Source organism: Anopheles stephensi, chromosome 3 (genome assembly GCF_013141755.1).
Source record: "Anopheles stephensi strain Indian chromosome 3, UCI_ANSTEP_V1.0, whole genome shotgun sequence".
NCBI lineage: Eukaryota > Metazoa > Arthropoda > Insecta > Diptera > Culicidae > Anopheles > Anopheles stephensi.
The window spans coordinates 72897482-72918092 of NC_050203.1; the positions used below are offsets into that span (position 1 = coordinate 72897482).

Genomic DNA, 20611 nt, shown 5'->3' on the forward strand with positions numbered 1-20611 from the left:
CCAATCCGTTTCCAGGAGACTCGTCCCATAGCTGCACTCCTTCACCCCCGGCTGCATCCGATCCGCCTCAGGACTAACTCCGCTTGGTCCAGCCAACTGACGGTCGCTTGGTCGCTGACGAGCACCTTTCTGGTAGGGCATTAGTTCGGCATCCTCATCACGTGCCATAACCAGCGTATCCTTCCGGCTTTAGCAACCGTCAGGATGTCTGCATCGCCAAACAGCTCAGCTAGCTTGTGGTCCATCCCCTTTCTCCACACGCCCTGCTCGCATACACCGCCAAAGATAGTCCGTAGCACTCGTCGCTCGAAAATGGCGAGTGCATTGGAGTCCTCCGCAGTAGCATAGTCCAGGACTCGTGCCCGTAAAAGACTACTGGCCGTAGTCTCGTTGGACTCGTGCGTTGTACGAGTCTTTTGGATCTCAGGAGTTTGTGGAGCCCGTAGTAGGCATGATTCTCCTGAACAATGCGCGCCCTCGGATTCTGCTGCTTACGTTGTTTTCCGAAGTTACAATCGTGTCAAAGTTGCAGAACATCTCCACTACTTCAAGATCTTGGATCTACAGGATCTTGGAGGAAGCATTCAGGGAAGTGATGGCTTGGAAGTTCGGAAGGCCAATCTGACAGATTGATAATGACCAAAACCGTTTGTCAGGTGGTGAAGGTGGATGAAACATTCTCAAGCGTTCGGAAACGAAAACTCCAGGGAAAATCTTCTAAATGCTCATTACGAACGGTCATCGTATCCTCCAAGTCTTCCAAAGTCCTACACGTTTTGCAACCAAAGTCATCAGCTACTTCAACCAATATCTCAAACTTCTCACAACCTAAGCTAAGGCTATACACAGCTATAGACTCTAAAACTACCATTGCTCACGTCTCTGCCTCTGCCTATCGAAAATCTGTCAGGCGAGTTCGACAGGAAATTTGAGAAATGTCAAATTAAGTGTGATAGTGGCATGAGATCTTCTTCACTTTTGGCTCTACAACCTCGAAAGGTCTCGGTCAGCTTTTACTGGCTTTTGTTGTCTTTATTTTACTAATAGCTGGATAGTCAGTCCTGCTTACGGAAAGGATGACTTGGTGAGATTTGGACTAGTAGGCAAATACTGCAAAAATGTCCGCCTTATTTTGTCCTTAAGTAAACCTCGAAAGCGGTCCTATCTTCAAAATGTGGGACATACGGATATTGAACCTCGTTCTGGTCGTCGCCCCATACACATGGCAGACTATCCAGAAGCGGGTTAGATCAAGTCAAGAATTTGTTGGCATCTGATGTCCGGGATATCATGATCTTCTTTTTTCTTGGCCAAACGATCTCTTAAGTTATGCCTGCCATTTCTGACTTTCTAGGCATATTGATACCGCATAGTACGATAGTCTGTCCTCACTATGACGGAACGACCCAGATGGGATTTGAACCCCGGTCCTGCCGTGTGAAGACCGGGGTCTCTGTCGCCTCATACACCTCATTATTTTCAACTTAAAGCTTCAAATTTTCAATTGCAGTTCCTCGACTGTTTAGACTACATCTACTCTAAATCGATTGATACAACACAACGTTGTCATATTTTAGCTCTCTGTGCCGGGTACATCGCTCGAGGACGTCGGATCATCATCGCATGACTAATCTTTAAAGTCAGTCCATTTTTTAACGCATCCATCGCGGAAACAGTTTTCCCAAACAGTTCGCTCAACTCCAAAAACCCAAAACATGCACCAGTTACCATTGCGGTAATTCATCAAAACATACATACATTCCGGACAGTGAAACTTTTTCAGTGCAGCGATTTGATTTCTGCACCCCGCACATGATGAGTGCCTGTCGAGTGGAATTGAAAGAGGGACAAAAAAACCCCACCCCCCAATCGAATCATCATCCCCCCATCGCACACGCCAAGTGCATCGTGCGAGTTCGTTGCCATGGTCAAACGGAACCGTTCCAGTTCCAACTTCAAAACTTCTCGGCGTAACATAATCCAATCTACAATCTAGCGATATGGATCAGTCGGAAGAGTGGAGGGGAAAAGAAAGGCGCGGAGTGTAATAATAATAACACATTTTGTAAAATTATTACCAACCTTCTCCGGTCCAGTGCCGGGTTGCCTCTTGATGGTTGGACATTATGCAACTGCAGGGTGCAGCACGCCCGAAGCATGTCGGCTCTCGCTGTGTATTAGACTTCCGTGACGGGATTCCCGGACGGTGGCCGCCTGCCAAGCAGCAGAGCATGTGCGTGTGTGTGTGTGTGTGTGTGGATGGTCCGAGCAAATGGGAAGAAAAACTCTTCACAATGAGCTAATAATGGTGCTCGCGCCCCCCCCCCGATTTCGGGGGTCCTCCATTTACGCTTCTCGCACTCCACGCGCATCCACACAAGATGCACACTTCAATCTGAGGGGGAGTGCATCAGGCAACAGCTTTTCCAAATTGAAACCTCCCACCCAGGTTCACTCTCCTCAAGCCCCGGTTTTTCTCCCCAGCGAAGGGGTGAGTTATTTGGATGTAATTAAAAGTTTGAGTTATTTGACAGGTTTATGAGACTGCGTTGTTGGCGCGGTTGTTATACATTGGCCACACTAATCACTCTCGCAGCGCGCTACTTGGCCAGTGAAAATTGGGCCACCGCGAATGGTATGCAGCCAGCGGATTTTTTTCAAATTCCGACCATTTTCGACAATTGAAATCACTCCGGTGGTCGATAGCGCGAGACAAAGAGGACGAAAGGGAAAAAAAGCATTTATTTTACTGTTTATCTAAAAAGAAAGAAAAACTTACCTCAATTAGGGTCCCTGGAAGCCTCATTCCGTGTTGCGCCGTGTTTTGTTTGCTCAACTGGTTTTTGATGCACTTCTCGCAGGAAGCAGGTGCTAAAACGTTCTTTTCTTTTCGCTAGTTTCTTTCAATTCTTTGCCACAGAACTCTGGCCTCACAGTCACCCGTACAGCAATATATCTCAATAACATTTGCCTCCCAATAACAGGGTGGCACAAATGATTGCTTGCCCATTTATTATTGATGTTGCTTCAAATATTGCTCGTACAAGCGCAACAGGTCCGGACTGGTTCTCGGCCGTACCACCTCCAGTGCATGCTCAAACTGTGTCCAACCAATTTCCCGTACATCGAACGAACACTCCAACCCTTTCAGTGCGGCCTCCTGGCAGATGGCTTCAATTTCCGACCCAGAACATCCGGCCGTACGACGCACCAACTCCGCCACGTCCACATCGGCCGCAGTCGGGATGCTTTTCAGCTTGATGCGGAATATTTCCTCCCTGGCCGCCTCATCCGGCAAACGTACGTACACGATCCGATCCAAGCGTCCCGGACGCATTAGGGCACGATCGATCAGATCGGGCCGATTGGTAGCGGCCACAATCCGCACATCCTTCAGCACGCTCACCCCATCCATCTCCGTCAGCAGCTGCGCCAGTACCCGTTCCTTTACCGAGCTGCCCGACTCGGCCGAACGTTCACCACCGATCGCATCGAGTTCGTCGAAAAATATGATCGACGGTGCAACTTGCCGGGCCCGCCGGAACAGATCCCGCACCGCTCGTTCCGATTCACCGACCCACATCGAGAACAGTTCCGACCCTTTGATCGACAGGAAGTTGAGCCGACTCTCGGTCGCGATCGCTTTCGCGATCATCGTTTTTGAGCAGCCGGGCGGACCGAACATTAGCAAACCGCGCGGGGGCTTTATGCCGAGCCGCTCGAACAGCTCCGGATGGTGGATGGGCCAGTCGATGATTTGGCGCAGCTTTAGCTTCAGCTCGTCCTGTCCACCGATATCGGCCCACCGGACGTTAGGACATTCGATCATGATTTCACGCATCGCGCTTGCCTTTACGTGCTGCAGGGCGCCCATCAGCGATGGTCCATCGATCAGCTTCACGGTGGATGCTGCCTTCGAAACTAGGTTTTCCAAATCGGCCCCAACGTAACCGTGCGTAATGCGTGCCACTGCTCGTACATCTTCCGCAGGAACCGGTTGACCGTAGCGGGCAAGACTGCGCTGCAGGATAGCTTCCCGAGCGATCGCATCCGGAACCGGCAGCTCGAACTCGTAATCCATCCGACCACCACGCCGTAGCAAGGGACTAACGTTGTCCACATTATCCGTGGTCCCCAGCACAATCGTACGATTGCCCCGTACATTACCGTGCAAGCTGTCCAGTAGATTGAGAAAGTGCTGGGATATGCGCTTCACAATATCCGTCCCGGTGTTCTTCGGGCACAGGTTGTGCAATTCTTCCACTATAACCATCGCACGGGTCGGATGAACGTCGAACACTTCCGCAAACTGCCGGGAAACGTTCGCTTCCGACTCGCCGTAAAATTTGCTAAACACTTCGGAACAGTTTAACCGCACCACGTGACACTGGTAGTGGGTGGCCAGTGCATTGACGAGCATCGTTTTTCCTACGCCCGATACGCCGGAAAGCAGTATGCCACGGCTGACAGGGCCACCATTGCCTCCCGAACCGCTGCTCGTACCGATTCCGAAAGCCGTATCGAGAAGTTCCTTCAGCTCGACGATCGTACTGTCCAGACCACCGATGTTGGCTAAATTGTACATTCGTTGCCGATGGCCATGCTGCGCTGCTTTCGCGTCATCGAGAAGCGTAAATTTGGTGGTGTTAAGGACGACAAACGTTCGATCGGAAAGGCTTAGCTTGTTTAGCTGATCAATTAACCGATCGCTGCTGCCGTTCGTGGTAGCGTGATCGATCCGGAACCGGAATCGTTTGTTGCACACGGTAAGGCAGAGTGGATTGCCGCTCAAAATGGCACATCCTGTCAGCTGGTGTTTTAAGCTGGTAAGCAGAAACTTTCCATTCTTTTCGAGCAGCTTAGCTTGGGAGGGATCGTCGAGGCGGAGAAATAGTTCTTCCGCATCCTCAAGCCGAGTGTTGATGGTGGTCACGGTAGCGCGCAGTTCACTCGCCGGTACGCTTTCAAATTCATCTAGCAAGGGAAAATTGGGTTTTATTTGCAGTGATGGATTATTGTAGATAAATTGTACTAGTTTACTTACCTAGAGCTTCCAACCACACCTTAGCTCCATTCCGATCATCGACGGGCCACAACGTCCGGACGACCGTGCCCAGCTCGCTACCATCCACACTTTTCACTAGCTTTATCGTCACATAGTCTCCCAGCATTAGGCCAAGCTTCCTTACCACGCCAATGGGTAACAGCACAAGCCCGTACCGTTGGCTTTCGGTACATAGCTTGACCTCTTCGTAAATGGCCAAACTGCCCACCTCAACCCGGCGGCATCGGTACGTTCCGGTCGCATCAACGGACCCGCTCAGCCTATCCACCGCTGCACAGTTTTCCGCCTGATGTTTGGCCAATTCACCGGTCGGTAGATACGTTTGGCACTTTTCACAGTTCCACCAGAGTGGCCGTTCTTTCTTGCTTGCCGATTTTGGTGGCATTTTTAACCGTTTTCTGGTCCGGCACCGGCGCTCGTAAACATGCGCGCACACTGAGAAATGTAAACAAATCATTGCAGTTGACGTTTCGGTTGACGTTTCGTAATGTGCGTTCAATTTGACAGTTGGTTGAGCGTTGTTTTTGTTACTTTTTGGAAGCTTCTGCTTCACGAAAACGAAATAATTTTAATGCCAACAAACAGTAAATATGTTTCGTAAAGAGAATGTGTTTTTTTTTCTTTATACATGTATCGCACAACACCCAATAACTTAGACACATTCCAATGCCGCCCTCTGTATTATTGGTCGATGCACTACAATTCTTGCTTCTGCTTCTGTTTGCGCAATCCACTATAATACAGTGCTTCCACCTTTTTGTTCACTCGTTTACACCCGGTATTAGAATACAGGCCGGTTTCATCGAATGTAATCGCTTCCTTAACAACGGCACTGTAAGAGGAGAAACGAACAAAAAAAGACAACAACATTATTTCATCCCATTTACGCTTCACCCCTCCCTCCATCAATACCACCCCTACCTTAGCAATTCGTCGCTCATTTTCGCATCGGTAAACTTGGCGTACTCCGCCCGAATGCAGCTCTCCACGTGCCTCAGCTCCAGCGGCAGAAACGGTACAAAATGATCGACCACGTGCGATTCGATCAGCTCGCTTTTGTGCAGCCCTCCCATCAGATTGTACGACGCAATCTCGAGCGTCGATTCGTAATCGTGCAGCTTGGTTTCCTCGCGCCAAACGCCACGATCCACCAAACCCTTCAGCTTGTCCGCTATCTCCGGGCCGGCAACGTTCGACAGGAAGAGGAAAATCGACTGCCGGAAGTCCAGGTGCTTGGTGTACGCGTGATGATCGAGTAGCGTCACAATCGAATCAAACAGTCCGGATGGCATTTTTTCGACCTCGTCAAATATGAACAACGATTTGGGGCAACGCGCTATCGCCTTCTTTATATCGTTAACAAGATTGAGCTAAAACGGAAGAAAAGTGCATCAGACGAAAGGTTTGCACCACTTGAAGAACGGGGAGATTCCCGTAACAAACCTTGTACGTTTCAACTTCGCTCTGAAGCGGAAAGTGTATTCGGCCGAGGTATTTGTGCACGAATTGACTGTTTGCACCGTTTTTGTACAGTGCCCGGGTGATGTGCTCCGCGATAAAGTTTTTTCCCGTCCCTGTGGATTGTACATAGTAGAACATTAATCCAGCTGAATATGATGTGGGGTTTTTCCCTCTCTTTCCATATGATAACACTTACCCGGTAGACCATGCAAACTGAAAACGAAAAAAACAAACAAACAAACAGAAGAATATTGTTTATCGTGAAGCATCGAAGGAGACATGTGCGGTCACCATCTCGGGCACTTACCTCATCACCAAAGGCTTCTCGGAGCTGTTGATATTTTTGAAGTGTCCTCCGACGGCATTCACGATCACCTCCGCGGCGATGTGCTGCCCGAATAAGGATTTCTCTAAAGACTTTCGCAGTTCTTGGGGGACGAGCAATGGAAAAAGAAAAGCGAATGATTATCGATTCGCATCCGGAAGACACAATGCCAGCAACTTACCAGTAATGTCGGAATGGATGTGAACCTCATTGCAGCATTCTCTCAGCGCACAGTATCCATTATCGTTTACAAACTTGTAGCTCGTTTTAATCGCTCCCGACACACCGTCGAGTACAGCATCAAAGCTTGGAATGCTGAACCAAGCCAGGGTGCACTGAACGCTGAAATTAAGCACCAAAAGGCATAGCAACAGCGCCGGTGCATGGAAAAGATTCACCAGCTTCATGTTGCTCGTTTGTTGTAAACAATCAAGTTTGCACTGATGACCAATCGTCAATAGACCGGCACACACACACAGACGCACACGATGTAAACACTTCAATTCGTTTGACGTGAACGCACAACGCTAGCCACGGTTCATCAACGGCACTAGAAAAACAAAAAGACAATTTAACACACATGCTTAGCTTGTTTTCCACCACACGCTTACATCCCACACGCGGATGATGGCTATGTAAAGAGTTATTAAATGTTTATTGATAAAAAGGGAAAATGCACTGTGCACACAATTGACCGATACATGTGGCAGCAACAAGCGCCCGCCGGGCGAAAGAGTATTTTATGGGCCCTTTTTCTTCGGCCCAACCTTTGCCGGATTGTCCGCCGGTTTGCTTTCACACTCGCACCATGGCGTTTTCTGTCTGTCACACTGCAGCTCAACATTCAGCACCGTTACCGGCACACCGTCGATCGTTAACTCACGCCGGCTTGCAATGGTGTAGTGGATCGTGCTCAGACCCGTTTCCCGATCACGTTTGCGCGTGACCTCGCGCTGGTTGAAACATTTCGCCGTATCCCGGCGTCTGTGCACCCGGTCGTGCACGTGCAGGAAGGTATTGTTCGTGCCGGTCGTAATGTTCTTTGGCCGGGTCACCTCAAGGCCCGCCTCCTTGATCCGCACGTAAAACTCATCGTCCTCCAAACCCCAGCCCCAGTACCGGTTGGACATGCCGTTCAGCTGCTCGAAATGTTCCATCCGCAGCAGCAGAATGCCACCGATAAAGGCCGCATAATGGTACTTGGGGTGAAATTCGGGCCCGGAAATGTGGAGCGGTCCGTGCTCGGGAAACTCGTACCGCAGATTATCGTTCAGCGGCAGCAGATCCACGTCGTGCATCGCAAAGTAATCGTAGCCGTCCCGAACCTGCAGGAAGCCGACGTTTATCAGCGATGCGCGATTAAACCGGTACCGATCGTGCTGGTTCACGACAAAGATGTGGAACGGTACGCGCTGTTTGTTGAGAAAGGCCGCAATGTGGGGGGCAAACTGTAGCAGCTCGTCGAATCGGTCCCGGAACGGTACAATGATGGCGAGCCGCTTTTGACGCTCTGTTTGCTCATCGAACCGAAAGCTTTTGTGGAACTGTTCGTGCTGTAGATCGCGATCCTGCCGTTCCTCACATTTGCACGTGTCTGTGAAAACGGGCAATGGCAATCGAATTAGGTTTTGCTGATTCAATGCGGTTAATTGATAACGTGGTCGATTACTTACCCAGTGCACCTGGCAGACCGCTTATCAGCAGCAGAATACAGCACGACGCAAACACACAGATTCCGACGTATCGCAGGAACACTGTACGCGTGTAGTTTACCATCGCTAACCATCGTACTATGCGCGCCGCTGTTATTCCAATTCCGCCCTAACCGACGGGATTGCTAGATCGAGCTAGCAGTCATACCAGTCGGGTACACATTTCGAAGCTTGAAGCGCTATAATTAGACATAATTACTTAAACTCTATTCGGCCACGCACCGCATCCTTACTTTGTTTTCCGGCAGGCCCGCTCAAGGTATATGGATATAACAGGTAGAGTTGTTTAGAGCAAATTGACATTTCTCGACCTGACATAACAGTTCCAGGGTAATCGAGGGGAAGGGTATTGAGAAGAGTGACGGCAGCGTCGGAGGAGGCGCCGGTGGTAGTATCGCTTGCGATTTTTTGTCGAAAAATGCAACCAAATATCGTCAATCTTCTGTGGGACAACTCTTAATATGCGAAGAAGACCCATAAAGTAGCGAAATTGCTCAAAGGACTGAGAATCGAGGCTGTTTGTTCATGTTTGCAGCCCCATACCATATGTTTTTGTAAACAAACTCTGACATAACTCGACTAAAATGTCGCCCTGTCAAATCGATAAAAATTCACCTTCTAAATACATACACCTTGGGCCCGCTCTCGCTGTGTTGTTGAATGTTGAATCTGTCAAAACAAAGTCTTCCCAGCCGGCCAGGCTGCGAGCTTTCAATTGGTGTCATTCGAGCAGTTCTTAGCTTCCCAGGGAAAAACTCTCGAACAAACGGAAAAGGAAATGTGTTGGTGTTCTGGCTAAGCTTCTTTTTTTTTTGCAAAGAAAATTAGTTTATTAGATTAGGCTCTGTTTTGGAGCCAGCATCGGAGGCTTCCGGCTCTGTTGCGGAACCGGCATTGGAGGCTTCCGGCTCGTTTTAGGAGCCGGCAACAGAGGCTTCCGGCTCTGTTTCGGAGCCGATATCAGAGGCCATTGGAGAGTGCAAAGAGGCGGATGAGGTCTCTGAGACCTAAAGCTTCTAACAATAAACGGTTAAAAGAAAAAGATCATCGGAGGCATATAGCGGCAAAGCGAAAGAAAACATATATCACAACACATTCATAAATGCAGCGTGATCTCATTAATATATGTGTACCCTTGGACCGCAAACGTTCATACGCAATATTCTACATTCGCTCGTACGAGAATCTCCTCATTTTGCCACATGAAAATGCCCGGATTTTTGTAAGGCCGGAGGACTGGTTAGGGACCGACACAAAATTAGGGGAATGGATACGAAGATCGAGTAGTTTTTTTTTTTTTTGCTTTGCCGATGCACAAGATCTACGACACCCTTGATCGTCGAATAATTTCTTAATTTATTAATTTTCTTCGATGAAAAACGAAAAAAACCGAACAGAGAAAACATCTCAACGATGCTGAATAATTTTCGAGCACTTTTTAAACTGCAATAATTGCAGCTGCCAACGTGCGTTAGCTGGGAAATTAGCTCACGTTTTGCCTGCTGGGCATCATGCTGTCACTTTGACAGTAGGATGACAGATTGTGTACTTTTTTCTCTTATCAGCTACGACAACAAACGACCACCAATCATTTTCTACCACGACCGCAGCTGTTTCGCTGAAAACATTGTTTCAGTGATATAAAGTAGAAATTGGGCCTGATTTTGGGGTGAAAACGGAAGAAAACGTTGGAGTTTGTGTGTGTGAAGAAAATGTTGACTTTCTTCATTTCCACACTGGTGGCCACGTGTGTATGGACGGCGGACGGGCACGACCTGAAGGGTTTTGATGACTCCGTACTGTTCAATCTTGTGTGGCACAACAAGCAGGACATGATCGTATGTAAACAATGTTTTTGCTGCAATTGTTTTCAGCTAGATCAATCGCAAGTGATTAATAATCCACTACCACCCTCGCTATTAGGATGTTGTGCCCGGCTCGGAACAGATGTACATCACGTCTGCGAACAAGGAACGGTATCTGTGCACGATACCGCCCATTACCGCGAAGGAGACGGCCGGCGATGTGGAGTACAGTGGGCCGAGCCCACTGGAACTGCTCGAGCCACTGTTCTTTTCCACCACCTGCTCGTACCGGATCGAAAGCTACTGGTCGTACGAGGTGTGCCATGGGAGCTACATCAAGCAGTACCACGAGGAACGGCACGAGAAGACGAGCAAGCTGCAGGAATATTTCCTAGGCCGTTGGGACCAGCAAAAGACGGACGCACTGAAGGCGAAGTACGCGCAGGCGGACTCGGACAAGGAGCAGATGAAGTATAAGAAAATCGAAGGCTTCAATCTGCCGTACCTGGAGCTCGAGATGGATTCGGGCACGATCTGCGACCTGAACGGGGAACCGCGCGTCACGAAGGTGCTTTACGTGTGTTACCGGTTCGGGAAGAATGAAGTGTACTCGTTGAAGGAAACGTCCACCTGCAACTACGAGGTGATCATACTGACCGCGGCCCTCTGTACCCATCCGAAGTACAAACCGCAGGACACGGAGGAGAACAAGATCAGCTGCAGCCCGTACGGTGAATCGCCCCGGAAGCCGAAAGCGCTGCTCCAGCAGGAAGTGGACAAGCTGCGCCAAAAGTATCAGCAACTGACGGTACGTGTGTCCCGTGCGATTGGGACACTCGAGATGGGTTTGGTGCCTTTTTTTTTGGTTCTGGTTTTGGTTACGAGCGATGCTCATTGTTCACGCGCTTGCTTTGCTCATAAACTCAGCCGCACTCATGGCCTACCTGCACGTGCACCTTTGCTACTTTCACCATCATTTTCTCCTCATTCTTTCTACTACTAGAGCTTGCGTTTTTTATTATCTTTTGTATGTATTTTCTTCCCTTTTTGTTCTTTTCTTTCCCCCGTTTCTTTTGTCCTATTTTTTTCCTTATACCGTATTTTAGGTCACTATAAGCGATGTATTAGGATATGATTTGCCTGAGGTGAGCGAGGTTGGTTTCGTGTTTGATACGCACCACGCTAGAACTGGTGTGGCGATTTCTCGTTCCGATGCAGTAGTGAGAAGAAGTTGCACCGTTTTCATTTTAGTATGTCCCCCTTACTAACGCTTTTTTGTTTCATCACACGCCAGGATGGTTCAATGCGCGGTGATCCGCTGCGGAAGGATACGACACTAAACTTTGACTGGAAAGCGATGGAAGAGGAAACGGGCGAGTCCGAGGGCGAAACACCGGTTTCGTCCATGACCCGGCGACCGAAAAAGTCGAAGGAACTTACCTCGCTGCTGGAATTCCTCGACGGCGCCTACTGCTTGCCGGGCGTGAGTAGTAAAACCCGCTTGATTTCGACTAGGAAAACGGATTCTTATAATATAAGCCTGCCATCCGGGTCTATCTTCCTCGCTGCAGGGTTCCGGCTGGTGGAAGTTTGAGCTGTGCTTCGGCAAACATGTGCGCCAGTACCACAAGGACACCTCGATCTATCTCGGCTACTTTAACGTCGACAAGCACCGGGAATGGTTGGAGAAAAATCCGACCGCCCGGTACAAGCGTAAGCTCGAGAATCAGATCAGCCACTTCTACACCGGTGGTGACGTGTGCGACAAGACGAACCAACCGCGGCACGTCGAGGTAAAGCTGAAGTGTACGGAACATTCCGGCAGTGCGGCGGACGTGATTGCCCTCTACCTGCTTGAACCGCGCCCCTGCGAGTACGTGCTGAACGTGGAATCGTCCAAGATTTGTGATATTTTACCGCTGGCAACGGAGGATATGCTGCTGCCGGACAATTTACGCCAGCTCGAGGAGGAAACACAGCTCGTACTGGACAGTAGTAGTGCTGCTAGTAATGTAAATAATTGATTTAATCACAAAAAAAAAAAAAATCACACACACAGAGGGCGGAATTTAGTTGCTAAACTCTACGACCGGTGCCTTCGTTTCGGTGCTTATTTTAACCGAAAGCTGCGTAAACAGTTGATCCCAGGTCCACGGTTCGTCCGGCTCGTCGATGTCCTCCTCACCTTCGAGACACTCGGTCAGGATGGAGATGTCGATTTCGTCCAGGTTGCCGAGGGCGGACGCTTTGCCGCTGGCGAAAATATCCGAGCTAAGGTTCTTGTACGTCGTGACGCTGTGAAGGAAGTAGATTTGTTGGCCAATTTTTTTCCGCGGGTAAGGTGAGACGCCTTACGATACTTACGTTGGTAGATTGGGGCTTTCGTTGTACAGCAAACTTTCGTGTATATCGTCCGCATCCGGTAGCACGGGAATGTCGTCGATCGGGTTGTAATCGACCGTTGTGCTTGCGTCGTCCATCGACACGATGTTGCTGTTGCTGAAGCGTTCCCTTTAAATGGTTGAAAAGTGAAGCAAATCCACATCAAATTAACGCTCCTATCAACCACACCGCGAGCGTACTCACATCTCTAGAATGTTGGAAAACTTGCGCGCGTTTCTGTAAAAAGGGGAGGAAGAGGTATACACGCGCATTAAAACGCTACCGATACGGCCGGGCACTCACCGCCCGAGGTTTCACGGCGTTTGATCAATAATCCAACCATTCAAAGCCTTTTTACGTACTTCCCGTGGCCGGAGCTGGTTGCGCTCGTTAGCGTGGACAACGAGCGTCCGGTGGATGTTTCCTCCAGCCAGCTGTCCGTCTTTATCTTGGCGGGTGTACCACTGGGGACGGCACTGCTGCCACCGGATGGTGGGGACGTATGTTTTTCCTGCATGATGATGATGCTCTTTGTCGATTGTATGTTTTTCCCCGTTGCCGTCGCGTGCTCCTTTCTCACCTCGCGCCCCTCTCCACCCGCACCCGGCTCATTAATTACTGTCACACCCGTGGCTGGCGTGGTCACCTTTGGGGGGGGGGGGGGCGGAAGGTACAACTTTATTATTTATGTACAACACACGATTTACGGAAAGTGTTGCGATGAAGATAAGACCGTCGGTTATGCGGTTTGTTTACGTTGTCAGGGCAACTGCTCGAAAACACGGCACCTGTCATTCGAGTAGTGTGGGCAACTGCTCGATTGTTTATGGCACAGTGTGTCTGTGTTGTGGTCATGGTCAAGAAATGGTTGAGGTTGAACAAAAAAAAAAATGGTTTTTCCTCTTTCTTTTTTCATTTACTTATAGAGGCTTTTGGTCTTTGAGAACTCGTTCGCCTCTTTTGAGTTTTTTTTTGTATCGCAATAAGGATGTGATCCTGGTGATCCTCTCAGCAAAGATCGGTGATCTGGTCAGTTACTAGCCAGCGGAGTGAATTATGAAACGGTCGATTCTGGCAGTGGACGTAGCCTTGAGGAAAACCCGGGAGGCACCAAACACCTGCGGAACAGTAGCTTTCAGTAGTCACGTATGGCGGGTTAAATGGGACGCAAACTAAGAGGCCCGAGGGACGCTTAGAAGGGGCCTTGATGGTGGCCCGAGCCTTGAGGAAACCCGGAAGGCACCAAACATCGTTGGAATAGCAGCCATCTTTTCTCCCTAATCGTTGGAGTAGTAGTAGCCCAAACTACAAATGTGCCTAATATCACAAGATCGTGTCATTTACAGAAGAGATATTGGAAAGCTCTACTGAATTCACAATGGAGCTGCCCTTTGATCAGCAGATCTAATTTTTATTCCGCTTTGGAACCGCTCAAGGTCCTTTGATACTACCACGGGTCTGCGCCAGACATACTGGTTTAGCTGAACCCTCGGAAACCCACTGCTTTGTTAATCCGAAGGACGGAGATGGAAACTTCGGAGTCCATCGGCATCAATACAGCAAGATCTGGACTGTTAGATCTAAACATAGCCGACTTTGGTTTAAGGCTCTCCTATATTCGAGAAGCTTGAGAAATCGGTGCTAACGTTAGCATTGGGAATTGGGATTAATATTTTCCGAAGGAATGTTGATCGCTGTTTCATGAAATCAAATAAAATCTTAATTCGCCAGAATTCTGCAGATAGGTCACATGGCTTCAAGTGTCTTAAAGCTATCTCCTTGATATGTCTGGCAATGTAGGCCGGGATTAACACCTGATGGACAGACGAAGGTATCCATCCAAGATCGATTCAAATGGACTTCTAGGTTAGGTCACGTAGGAATAGCCAACAGGAATTCGCTCAAACATCCAAGACCCACAAGAAGTTGTAAGAGACGCTTGAAGGCTCCTAAGCAAGACTCTTCCGCCGTCTCCATCGCTTGTTCGGCGTACTGGCTGTACTAGCTAGCCAACATCAAACAGAAATCATTTATCTGTAACTACTTAGTTTATTAAGTCTTCCATCTAATCACATTCACCTATTTGTCAACTGCCTGCCGTCTGCCGACCAACAGCCTATCGTAGAACAAGAAATCCACCTAAACGGACGACAGACACCTGAGTACACCTGCCCCCTACTGCTGCCACCATTCTACCCACGTGTTGTTTTACACGCATTTGAGCTATAAAATCGCTTGCTTATTATGTTCAAACTGCGAAGCATCTATGCGGGTAGTTTAAAATTGTGGAGTACAAAAACAAAAACGCAACAACTAAACAGATTTATCTACAACAAAAAAACACGGTTGAGTACATTCGTTAAAGATTTTGTTTCGTTTTGAGCTCGCACTCAGCTTCCTGTCCTGACTTGTGTGTCCTTTTTTCCGTTTTTTAAGGTACGCAACGTGTGATGTATTTGTGTGTGTGTGTTTGTAACAGTAAATAAATATTAACAAGCTATTCGAATAAAAAAAAAAGACGTAAAGGAACTAGAGCAGCACGAAACCGACTACGTACAACCAACCAACAGGTGAGATTTCGTACGGGATGAAGCACAGTAATCGTTGCGCAATTGACCTCCTCTAGGGGATTTTGTTTGCTTTTTTTTCAGTTTAAACGGGACAAGCGGAAATTTTCATCTTCTTCACGACCTAAAATGAGAGAGAGAGAGAGATATCGGTGGGTGTTAGAGAATTGGTTGTACTAATTTGTTTGTTACTAGTTTTCTAACTACAATTTAACGTCTGTGTAAAGTCATGCACGATCAAGCTGTTAAATCAGTATAAGTTACAAGGCTAAAATGAAAAGAATGGTTAGCGAATAGAAAACAAACTTACTTACTAAGTGGTGTCATTAGTGATGGGTGGGTCGACGAGTTCGAGTCAATGCTTAGGTGCAGAGGAAAGCAGCGAGTTCGACCTGTAGGTTCGAGTCGACCCATGGGTGCAACGAGTTCGGGTCGATCCGAGGGTTCGACGAGTTCGGTCCAATATCCATGTGTCGTCCCGAAATCGCTACGGGTCTAAGCGCTCCCACGGGTCGTACTCGATGCCTATAGGAACGAACTCGACTTCGAATCGTTCCGTGAAAAGAGTCGTTTGACCCATCACTAGTCGCTATGGTTAAAATAATGTGCGGGTCTAGATACCACAGTAGATTACTTCGATTGTGTGTTATGTCTGAGCCGCATACTGTTTTAAACATTTGGACACTTTTTTTGTATGGACTAGACAGTGTGTACATGGGAGATACACTATCGAAAGCGTTCTACATCGCTAAAACTACATACAAAAGGCCACTACTATCACTTCTAGACCATTGGCTTACTTACGTCTAAAATCGAGCACGTATGTTTTTTAATTGGTTAGCGCGTTAAATACAAAAGCTCACTTCCCCCTCCCTCTCGCCCGCTCTAGACTACGTACTCGCGATCGCTTATGACCTTAATGCCGTGCTCTGTGAAAACAAATTTGATCATATCGTCGTAACTACGGGACGGGCTGATCCGACCGGTCGTCGACGACGATGCGTGCGTACCGGATGTTTGGGCTGTGCTTGTGCTAAGCGTTGCTTTGGTCATAGCAATCGCGTCCCGTTTCGTGCTACTGCTACGGTCGGTTGCTATGTTATCTGTGCTGTTGTTAGTGGTCGCCGTCGTCGTCGTCGTGGTGCGTTTGGTCGATGAAGACGACGATGTTGGCGTGGTGGTGGTGGTGGTATTGTCGTTGTTAGTGCTGTTTGTGCTTTCGGTGTGGCCGCCACCACCACCACTACACCGTCGGGGACTTGCACCCACCTTCTTCCCCGCGCTGGCATCACTCTCATCGAGCGTAATGTGCTGGACGATCGATTTGGTGCCGGTGGTTCCATCGGGCGATGTTACCGGTGACGGTGCTGCGGTCGTTATGATCTGTACAGCACTGCCCGGCCGTCCAAGAAACGTACCCCGGGTACCGGTCGGTTTGGTAGCAGTCGGAGACTCACCGGCACAGCAGAACACCTTATTGAGTGTGGTCGGTATGGGCGGCATGGGAAAATCCGTTTCGTCCATCGCTTCGCAGGACGAACCGAGCTTGTTCCGTTGGTTCTGATGCTCGATGTAGAGGTCGGGATCGTTGATGGGTGAGATGGGCGAAATGCTCATCGCTTCTGCTGCGCTGCCCGGTGTTAGAATGTACTTACTACTGCAGATCCCAGTATCCAGCGTGCACAGACATGTGTGACGGGGATGAAAGCGAATTTTTAGCGTATTAGCGACAATGGGGAACGGTATGAGGGTGTCAATCACAAGGGAGGGGTGGCAGTTAATTCTGTGCGCTCGAGCGCAAACACGCACTGCCCCGTTCACTGTATGGGCACAACAGAAACGCGAGAAGGTTTTAGTATGAGATAGTCCGCCATCGACAATTCGTTCGATCCAATTCGAGCTTCGAGTTTAATCACGCGAATGAATTAATGAATTGCTAAATATACCATGCGCATCATACTTACGTTTCGTTTTTCGAACCAAACAGACCAAACTTTCGAATGTACTCGGCAACATGATCGTCCAGCAGGTACTTCACCGACAGACCGCGGCCCAATAGCCTTCGAATGAGCGTGGAACTGACGTCATTCGTCACCCAGTTCGTGACGATCGTTATGTTGCGCTGGAAGAAGGAACACAAATAAGCCATTAATTGCACCAAGGATAGATACATCAGTCCCCCTCACACTTACTCGATACCGACTGAGAAGATCGGAATTGAAAATGAACTGTTCTGGGTTCGAACCAGCCCGGCTAATCACCACAATGCCATGATAGCCAAGAATCGCTTCCAAATCTTCATCCTTCCACAGGCCCGGTGTTGCGAACGATTCGAGCAGATCGGCACCGCACAGTAGCTTCAGCTGTACCTGGCCACCGGTTCGCTTAATGCCCTCCGGTATCCAGGCGGGAATGTGCGCATTGTTGATGGTCCCGTTGGTGTCCTTTAAGTACGAGTTGATGTAATTCTGTAACGATAGGATAGAAAAGAAAAGTATTTCTTTGTTTTGATGCGCACTAATGCACTTTGTTTTTTCCAAAAACCCCAACCTGATGGTATTGCAACACTTGGCGCGTTCGGGTCCACTCTTCCTGTTGCGTTTCCCAATCGGACAGATGTATCCAGTCGGATGATTTGAGACCGATTTTAATCATTGCACAACGATGCGTAGCGGACACGAGTCCTTTCTTGGCGTATGAGTCATGCACCGGTGACACTATCCCACCGACGACCTGCCCGAGTCCCATCTGCTGGATATGGTCGCGCGCAATTTCTGGCAGCAAATGAACAGGAGAAGATTAATGTAGACTGGCTGTCGGGGTCGCGCCCTTTAATGTCCCCCATTCCCAAAATACGTACCAAACATACGAAAATGCATCGGCGTTGGTGGGCTAAAGGACCCGCAAGCTATCAGCATTATCTTGGTCGACGATGTCATTCTCATTTGTTTTGATTCTTTTGTGGATACCAACACGGTGCTCCGAAAATCAAATCCAATCGCTGCACACGAGTTTTTTTTACACTTTGAACACTTGCTAACGATGCACCTGGCGTGCAGAAGAACTATGTTCACAAAATCTTGTTTATTCGATAAGAAAGAAGTTTCCGGAGCACGGCGTACGTTCGATGTGTGTGCAGGTTTTGCGGGCTCGTCGAGTGAATGTTGTTGTTTTTGTTACATCAATGCAGGGCTCCTCAATCGATGTGAATGATGATAGCTGTTTGGTTCAAGTAAAACTGTTTCAAAACAGTGAAATACTGTATTTTTAAAGTATCAACAAAATAATTGTTGCTGTTAAAATCAACCAAAAGACAGAAAATGGTCTTAAACTCAATAGTTTTTCACTTCAAACGAAAATTTGTGAATTTTGGATTGCTTGAAAAGCCCTGCAGAGATGTATCAAAGATTTGACATTTGGAAATGTGTATGTTATGCGGTTCAATACTCACATGTTATGGCTTTGTGTCTGTTCTTAGTTCGTTTTAGCAATTTTGAATAAATGTTGAGAAAGTCAGTGGATCTCAAGGTTTCATATGCGTTAATGTATCTTTTTATTGAGTTTTTTCTTAAGCAAAATAAAATATTACAAGTAAAAAAAATGGAATAGAAATAGAATATTTGTTTGATTCAACCGTTTAAAAAAGATCTCCCTTTGGAAACTATTCAATTGATCAGGGAAAGCCTAATTAATTTGCATAAAACTCCATTCGGATTGCATTGTTAAGCATTTTATTCTTTTTATTTACTTATTCACATCGCCATCCAATTTCATACGCAAAAACCAACCTATTCTGAAAGAGGAACTGTTTGCTTAACCTTGATTATTCATTAACCTAACCCGTTCTGGCTCATTTTCCACTCTCCAGGTCAAGAGCGTAAGTTCACGATGGACAGAGACCTCCCCCCAAAAGGTTTTGGTAAAACGATTTACCGATTATTTGGCAACGGCTTTCGAGGGTTAAACATACCCTCCATTAACTCCCTATTCCTATCTACGACCGGAAGTCACACGCACCATACCTTTGCCGCTAGTTCCGATTTAATTTCAGATTAAACTTTTCCACAACGTACAACACTTTACATCCACCAACCAACCAACCACACCAATCACAACTTCGCCAAGCCATGGCCCAGGCTCATCGTTAGAATTCGATTGCTGGTACTTAGAAAAACATTTTTGATGCTCCTACTAATGCGCGTCAGTGAACCGTGCACGGGAAAAGTTTTCCCCACACCAACCCAAAACCGTTACCAAAGACGCATCATCTTTTGATAGGGAAAACATCTTCCGAACCCTACGCAAAGAAGTCACTTTATCTCGTGATGCGCAAGGAGCCGCGGAGAACTGGTGGCGGAGAATTTGGCGTAAAACATTGATTGATCACATCTTTCCGGAGCTTGCTTCTTCTCTCCCCGTTGGGCTTTAGCAAAAACAGTGTTCGTCAAAAACTTTCTGAATGTACGCAAGGATGTATGTATCCCGCCTTTGTATCCCGTGCAGATGTTCCAGAGAAAGATGGAGATGATAGCGGAACCGTTTCTGAGGCAAGGAAGTGACGATTGGAATTGGAAAGATTGGGTTGGAAGCGAGTAACTAAGTATCGGATTCATCCCTTCATCCAGAACGACCGCTGGCGTGCGAACGAAGGGACGGACGGACGGATGGACGACCGTTTACGGGAGCTTTAACTCATCATCCGCATAATAATGGGATCGGCTGTGAAGAACCGCGGAAGGAAACTCATCCATTTTGATACCGATTTCCCGCCCTTCCCGTGGTCCCTCCGTAACGACACCGGATCGGACAGGTTCAATCATATGAACCGTTCCCGGAAATGGCGTGATTAATTCTCTATCGATTTGTACCGCACTTAAGACTGTAGCGGGGAGTAGCTCTAGCGAGGGAACTAGACTGGGAAGGAAGACAATTTCATGTAAAATGTTTCCAGCATCGCGCTTCTCACGTCTCGAGAAATAATCAGGGTATTATTTTAAACCATTGCTGGTTTTGATCATTTCAATTTACACTGGCGTATGTGTGGATGTCGGAATTGGGGTTAAGTATTGTGGATAATCGATCTAGAAACAATATCCTCTGAGAGGAGAATTTAATTTTAGTGTTAGCTTAGTCCCCCACATGAATCCCTTCCTCGAGATTACAGCGATAATGAGGAACTCCAATAATCTTTAAATGTTTAGTAATATTCAAGTAATCATAATAGGCAGACCAGATGGGGAGAGAAGGTGACAAGGGCCCAAACTGAGATGAAGTCATGATGTTGATGTGTCCGC

The 20611-nt window shown here is 47.9% G+C and overlaps 6 protein-coding genes across 16 annotated transcripts; 1 reads left to right on the forward strand and 5 right to left on the reverse strand.

Moving 5' to 3' along the window:
- Nucleotides 1–2957: 2957 nt before the first annotated feature.
- On the reverse strand, nt 2958–5559 carry LOC118510658 (ATPase family protein 2 homolog). The gene is made up of 2 exons (XM_036052783.1): nt 5045–5559; nt 2958–4974 (listed from the first exon to the last, which is right to left on the reverse strand). Exons 1-2 carry the CDS (start codon nt 5520–5522, stop codon nt 3014–3016), a joined length of 2439 nt encoding a protein of 812 aa, XP_035908676.1. The 5' UTR covers nt 5523–5559; the 3' UTR covers nt 2958–3013.
- A 95-nt stretch (nt 5560–5654) lies between these two features.
- On the reverse strand, nt 5655–8823 carry LOC118510663 (torsin-like protein). 3 transcript variants are annotated; one of them, XM_036052801.1, is made up of 7 exons: nt 8797–8823; nt 7033–7401; nt 6834–6954; nt 6723–6739; nt 6509–6639; nt 5987–6435; nt 5655–5897 (listed from the first exon to the last, which is right to left on the reverse strand). In XM_036052801.1, the coding sequence occupies exons 2-7, from the start codon at nt 7256–7258 to the stop codon at nt 5762–5764; spliced, it is 1080 nt and encodes a 359-aa protein (XP_035908694.1). In that variant the 5' UTR covers nt 7259–7401; nt 8797–8823; the 3' UTR covers nt 5655–5761. The 3 variants fall into 3 exon arrangements, with proteins under 3 accessions (XP_035908694.1, XP_035908693.1, XP_035908695.1); XM_036052800.1 differs by having other exon boundaries at nt 8763–8819; XM_036052802.1 differs by lacking the exon at nt 8797–8823 and adding an exon at nt 8625–8742.
- Nucleotides 7436–8823, reverse strand: LOC118510664 (beta-1,4-galactosyltransferase 7). Its single transcript, XM_036052804.1, has 3 exons — nt 8797–8823; nt 8525–8742; nt 7436–8445 (listed from the first exon to the last, which is right to left on the reverse strand). The coding sequence occupies exons 2-3, from the start codon at nt 8625–8627 to the stop codon at nt 7592–7594; spliced, it is 957 nt and encodes a 318-aa protein (XP_035908697.1). The 5' UTR covers nt 8628–8742; nt 8797–8823; the 3' UTR covers nt 7436–7591.
- A 1283-nt stretch (nt 8824–10106) lies between these two features.
- LOC118510662 (endoplasmic reticulum lectin 1) lies at nt 10107–12454 on the forward strand. Of its 3 annotated transcripts, none has more exons than XM_036052798.1 (5): nt 10107–10401; nt 10487–11176; nt 11475–11513; nt 11663–11851; nt 11940–12454. In XM_036052798.1, the coding sequence occupies exons 1-5, from the start codon at nt 10276–10278 to the stop codon at nt 12390–12392; spliced, it is 1497 nt and encodes a 498-aa protein (XP_035908691.1). In that variant the 5' UTR covers nt 10107–10275; the 3' UTR covers nt 12393–12454. The 3 variants fall into 3 exon arrangements, with proteins under 3 accessions (XP_035908691.1, XP_035908689.1, XP_035908692.1); XM_036052796.1 differs by having other exon boundaries at nt 10109–10401; nt 11475–11522; XM_036052799.1 differs by lacking the exon at nt 11475–11513 and having other exon boundaries at nt 10109–10401.
- On the reverse strand, nt 12368–13511 carry LOC118510665 (intraflagellar transport protein 43 homolog). The gene is made up of 4 exons (XM_036052805.1): nt 13113–13511; nt 12955–12987; nt 12733–12879; nt 12368–12663 (listed from the first exon to the last, which is right to left on the reverse strand). Exons 1-4 carry the CDS (start codon nt 13265–13267, stop codon nt 12438–12440), a joined length of 561 nt encoding a protein of 186 aa, XP_035908698.1. The 5' UTR covers nt 13268–13511; the 3' UTR covers nt 12368–12437.
- Nucleotides 13512–14779: 1268 nt separating this feature from the next.
- LOC118510661 (nicotinamide/nicotinic acid mononucleotide adenylyltransferase 1) lies at nt 14780–18505 on the reverse strand. 7 transcript variants are annotated; one of them, XR_004906051.1, is made up of 6 exons: nt 18178–18505; nt 17868–18091; nt 17510–17785; nt 17282–17439; nt 16122–17137; nt 14780–15441 (listed from the first exon to the last, which is right to left on the reverse strand). XR_004906051.1 is itself a non-coding variant. In XM_036052794.1 (6 exons), exons 1-6 carry the CDS (start codon nt 18260–18262, stop codon nt 15403–15405), a joined length of 1170 nt encoding a protein of 389 aa, XP_035908687.1. In that variant the 5' UTR covers nt 18263–18487; the 3' UTR covers nt 14780–15402. The 7 variants fall into 7 exon arrangements, 3 of the variants coding, with proteins under 3 accessions (XP_035908687.1, XP_035908685.1, XP_035908688.1); XR_004906052.1 differs by having other exon boundaries at nt 16587–17137; nt 18178–18503; XR_004906049.1 differs by having other exon boundaries at nt 16122–16974; nt 18178–18487.
- Nucleotides 18506–20611: the final 2106 nt, after the last annotated feature.

Excerpts from the sequence above, each read along its gene's own strand:
- LOC118510658 (XM_036052783.1), bottom strand. The coding sequence starts at position 5,522 with ATGATTTGTTTACATTTCTCAGTGTGCGCGCATGTTTACGAGCGCCGG. Across the intron at positions 4,975-5,044 it reads GGTGTGGTTGGAAGCTCTAG|ATGAATTTGAAAGCGTACCG; the intron begins GTAAGTAAACTA and ends TTCCCTTGCTAG.
- LOC118510665 (XM_036052805.1), bottom strand. The coding sequence starts at position 13,267 with ATGCAGGAAAAACATACGTCCCCACCATCCGGTGGCAGCAGTGCCGTC. Across the intron at positions 12,880-12,954 it reads TTTTCCAACATTCTAGAGAT|GGAACGCTTCAGCAACAGCA; the intron begins GTGAGTACGCTC and ends AACCATTTAAAG. Across the intron at positions 12,664-12,732 it reads GAAAGCCCCAATCTACCAAC|CGTCACGACGTACAAGAACC; the intron begins GTAAGTATCGTA and ends CTTCCTTCACAG.
- LOC118510663 (XM_036052801.1), bottom strand. The coding sequence starts at position 7,258 with ATGAAGCTGGTGAATCTTTTCCATGCACCGGCGCTGTTGCTATGCCTT. Across the intron at positions 6,436-6,508 it reads GCGAAGTTGAAACGTACAAG|CTCAATCTTGTTAACGATAT; the intron begins GTTTGTTACGGG and ends CTTCCGTTTTAG. Across the intron at positions 5,898-5,986 it reads ATGAGCGACGAATTGCTAAG|TGCCGTTGTTAAGGAAGCGA; the intron begins GTAGGGGTGGTA and ends CTCCTCTTACAG.
- LOC118510664 (XM_036052804.1), bottom strand. The coding sequence starts at position 8,627 with ATGGTAAACTACACGCGTACAGTGTTCCTGCGATACGTCGGAATCTGT. Across the intron at positions 8,446-8,524 it reads CGGTCTGCCAGGTGCACTGG|ACACGTGCAAATGTGAGGAA; the intron begins GTAAGTAATCGA and ends CCGTTTTCACAG.
- LOC118510662 (XM_036052796.1), top strand. The coding sequence starts at position 10,276 with ATGTTGACTTTCTTCATTTCCACACTGGTGGCCACGTGTGTATGGACG. Across the intron at positions 10,402-10,486 it reads ACAACAAGCAGGACATGATC|GATGTTGTGCCCGGCTCGGA; the intron begins GTATGTAAACAA and ends CCTCGCTATTAG. Across the intron at positions 11,177-11,474 it reads AAAAGTATCAGCAACTGACG|GTCACTATAAGCGATGTATT; the intron begins GTACGTGTGTCC and ends ACCGTATTTTAG.
- LOC118510661 (XM_036052792.1), bottom strand. The coding sequence starts at position 18,262 with ATGAGAATGACATCGTCGACCAAGATAATGCTGATAGCTTGCGGGTCC. Across the intron at positions 18,092-18,177 it reads GATGCATTTTCGTATGTTTG|AAATTGCGCGCGACCATATC; the intron begins GTACGTATTTTG and ends ATTTGCTGCCAG. Across the intron at positions 17,440-17,509 it reads ATCTTCTCAGTCGGTATCGA|CGCAACATAACGATCGTCAC; the intron begins GTAAGTGTGAGG and ends TCCTTCTTCCAG.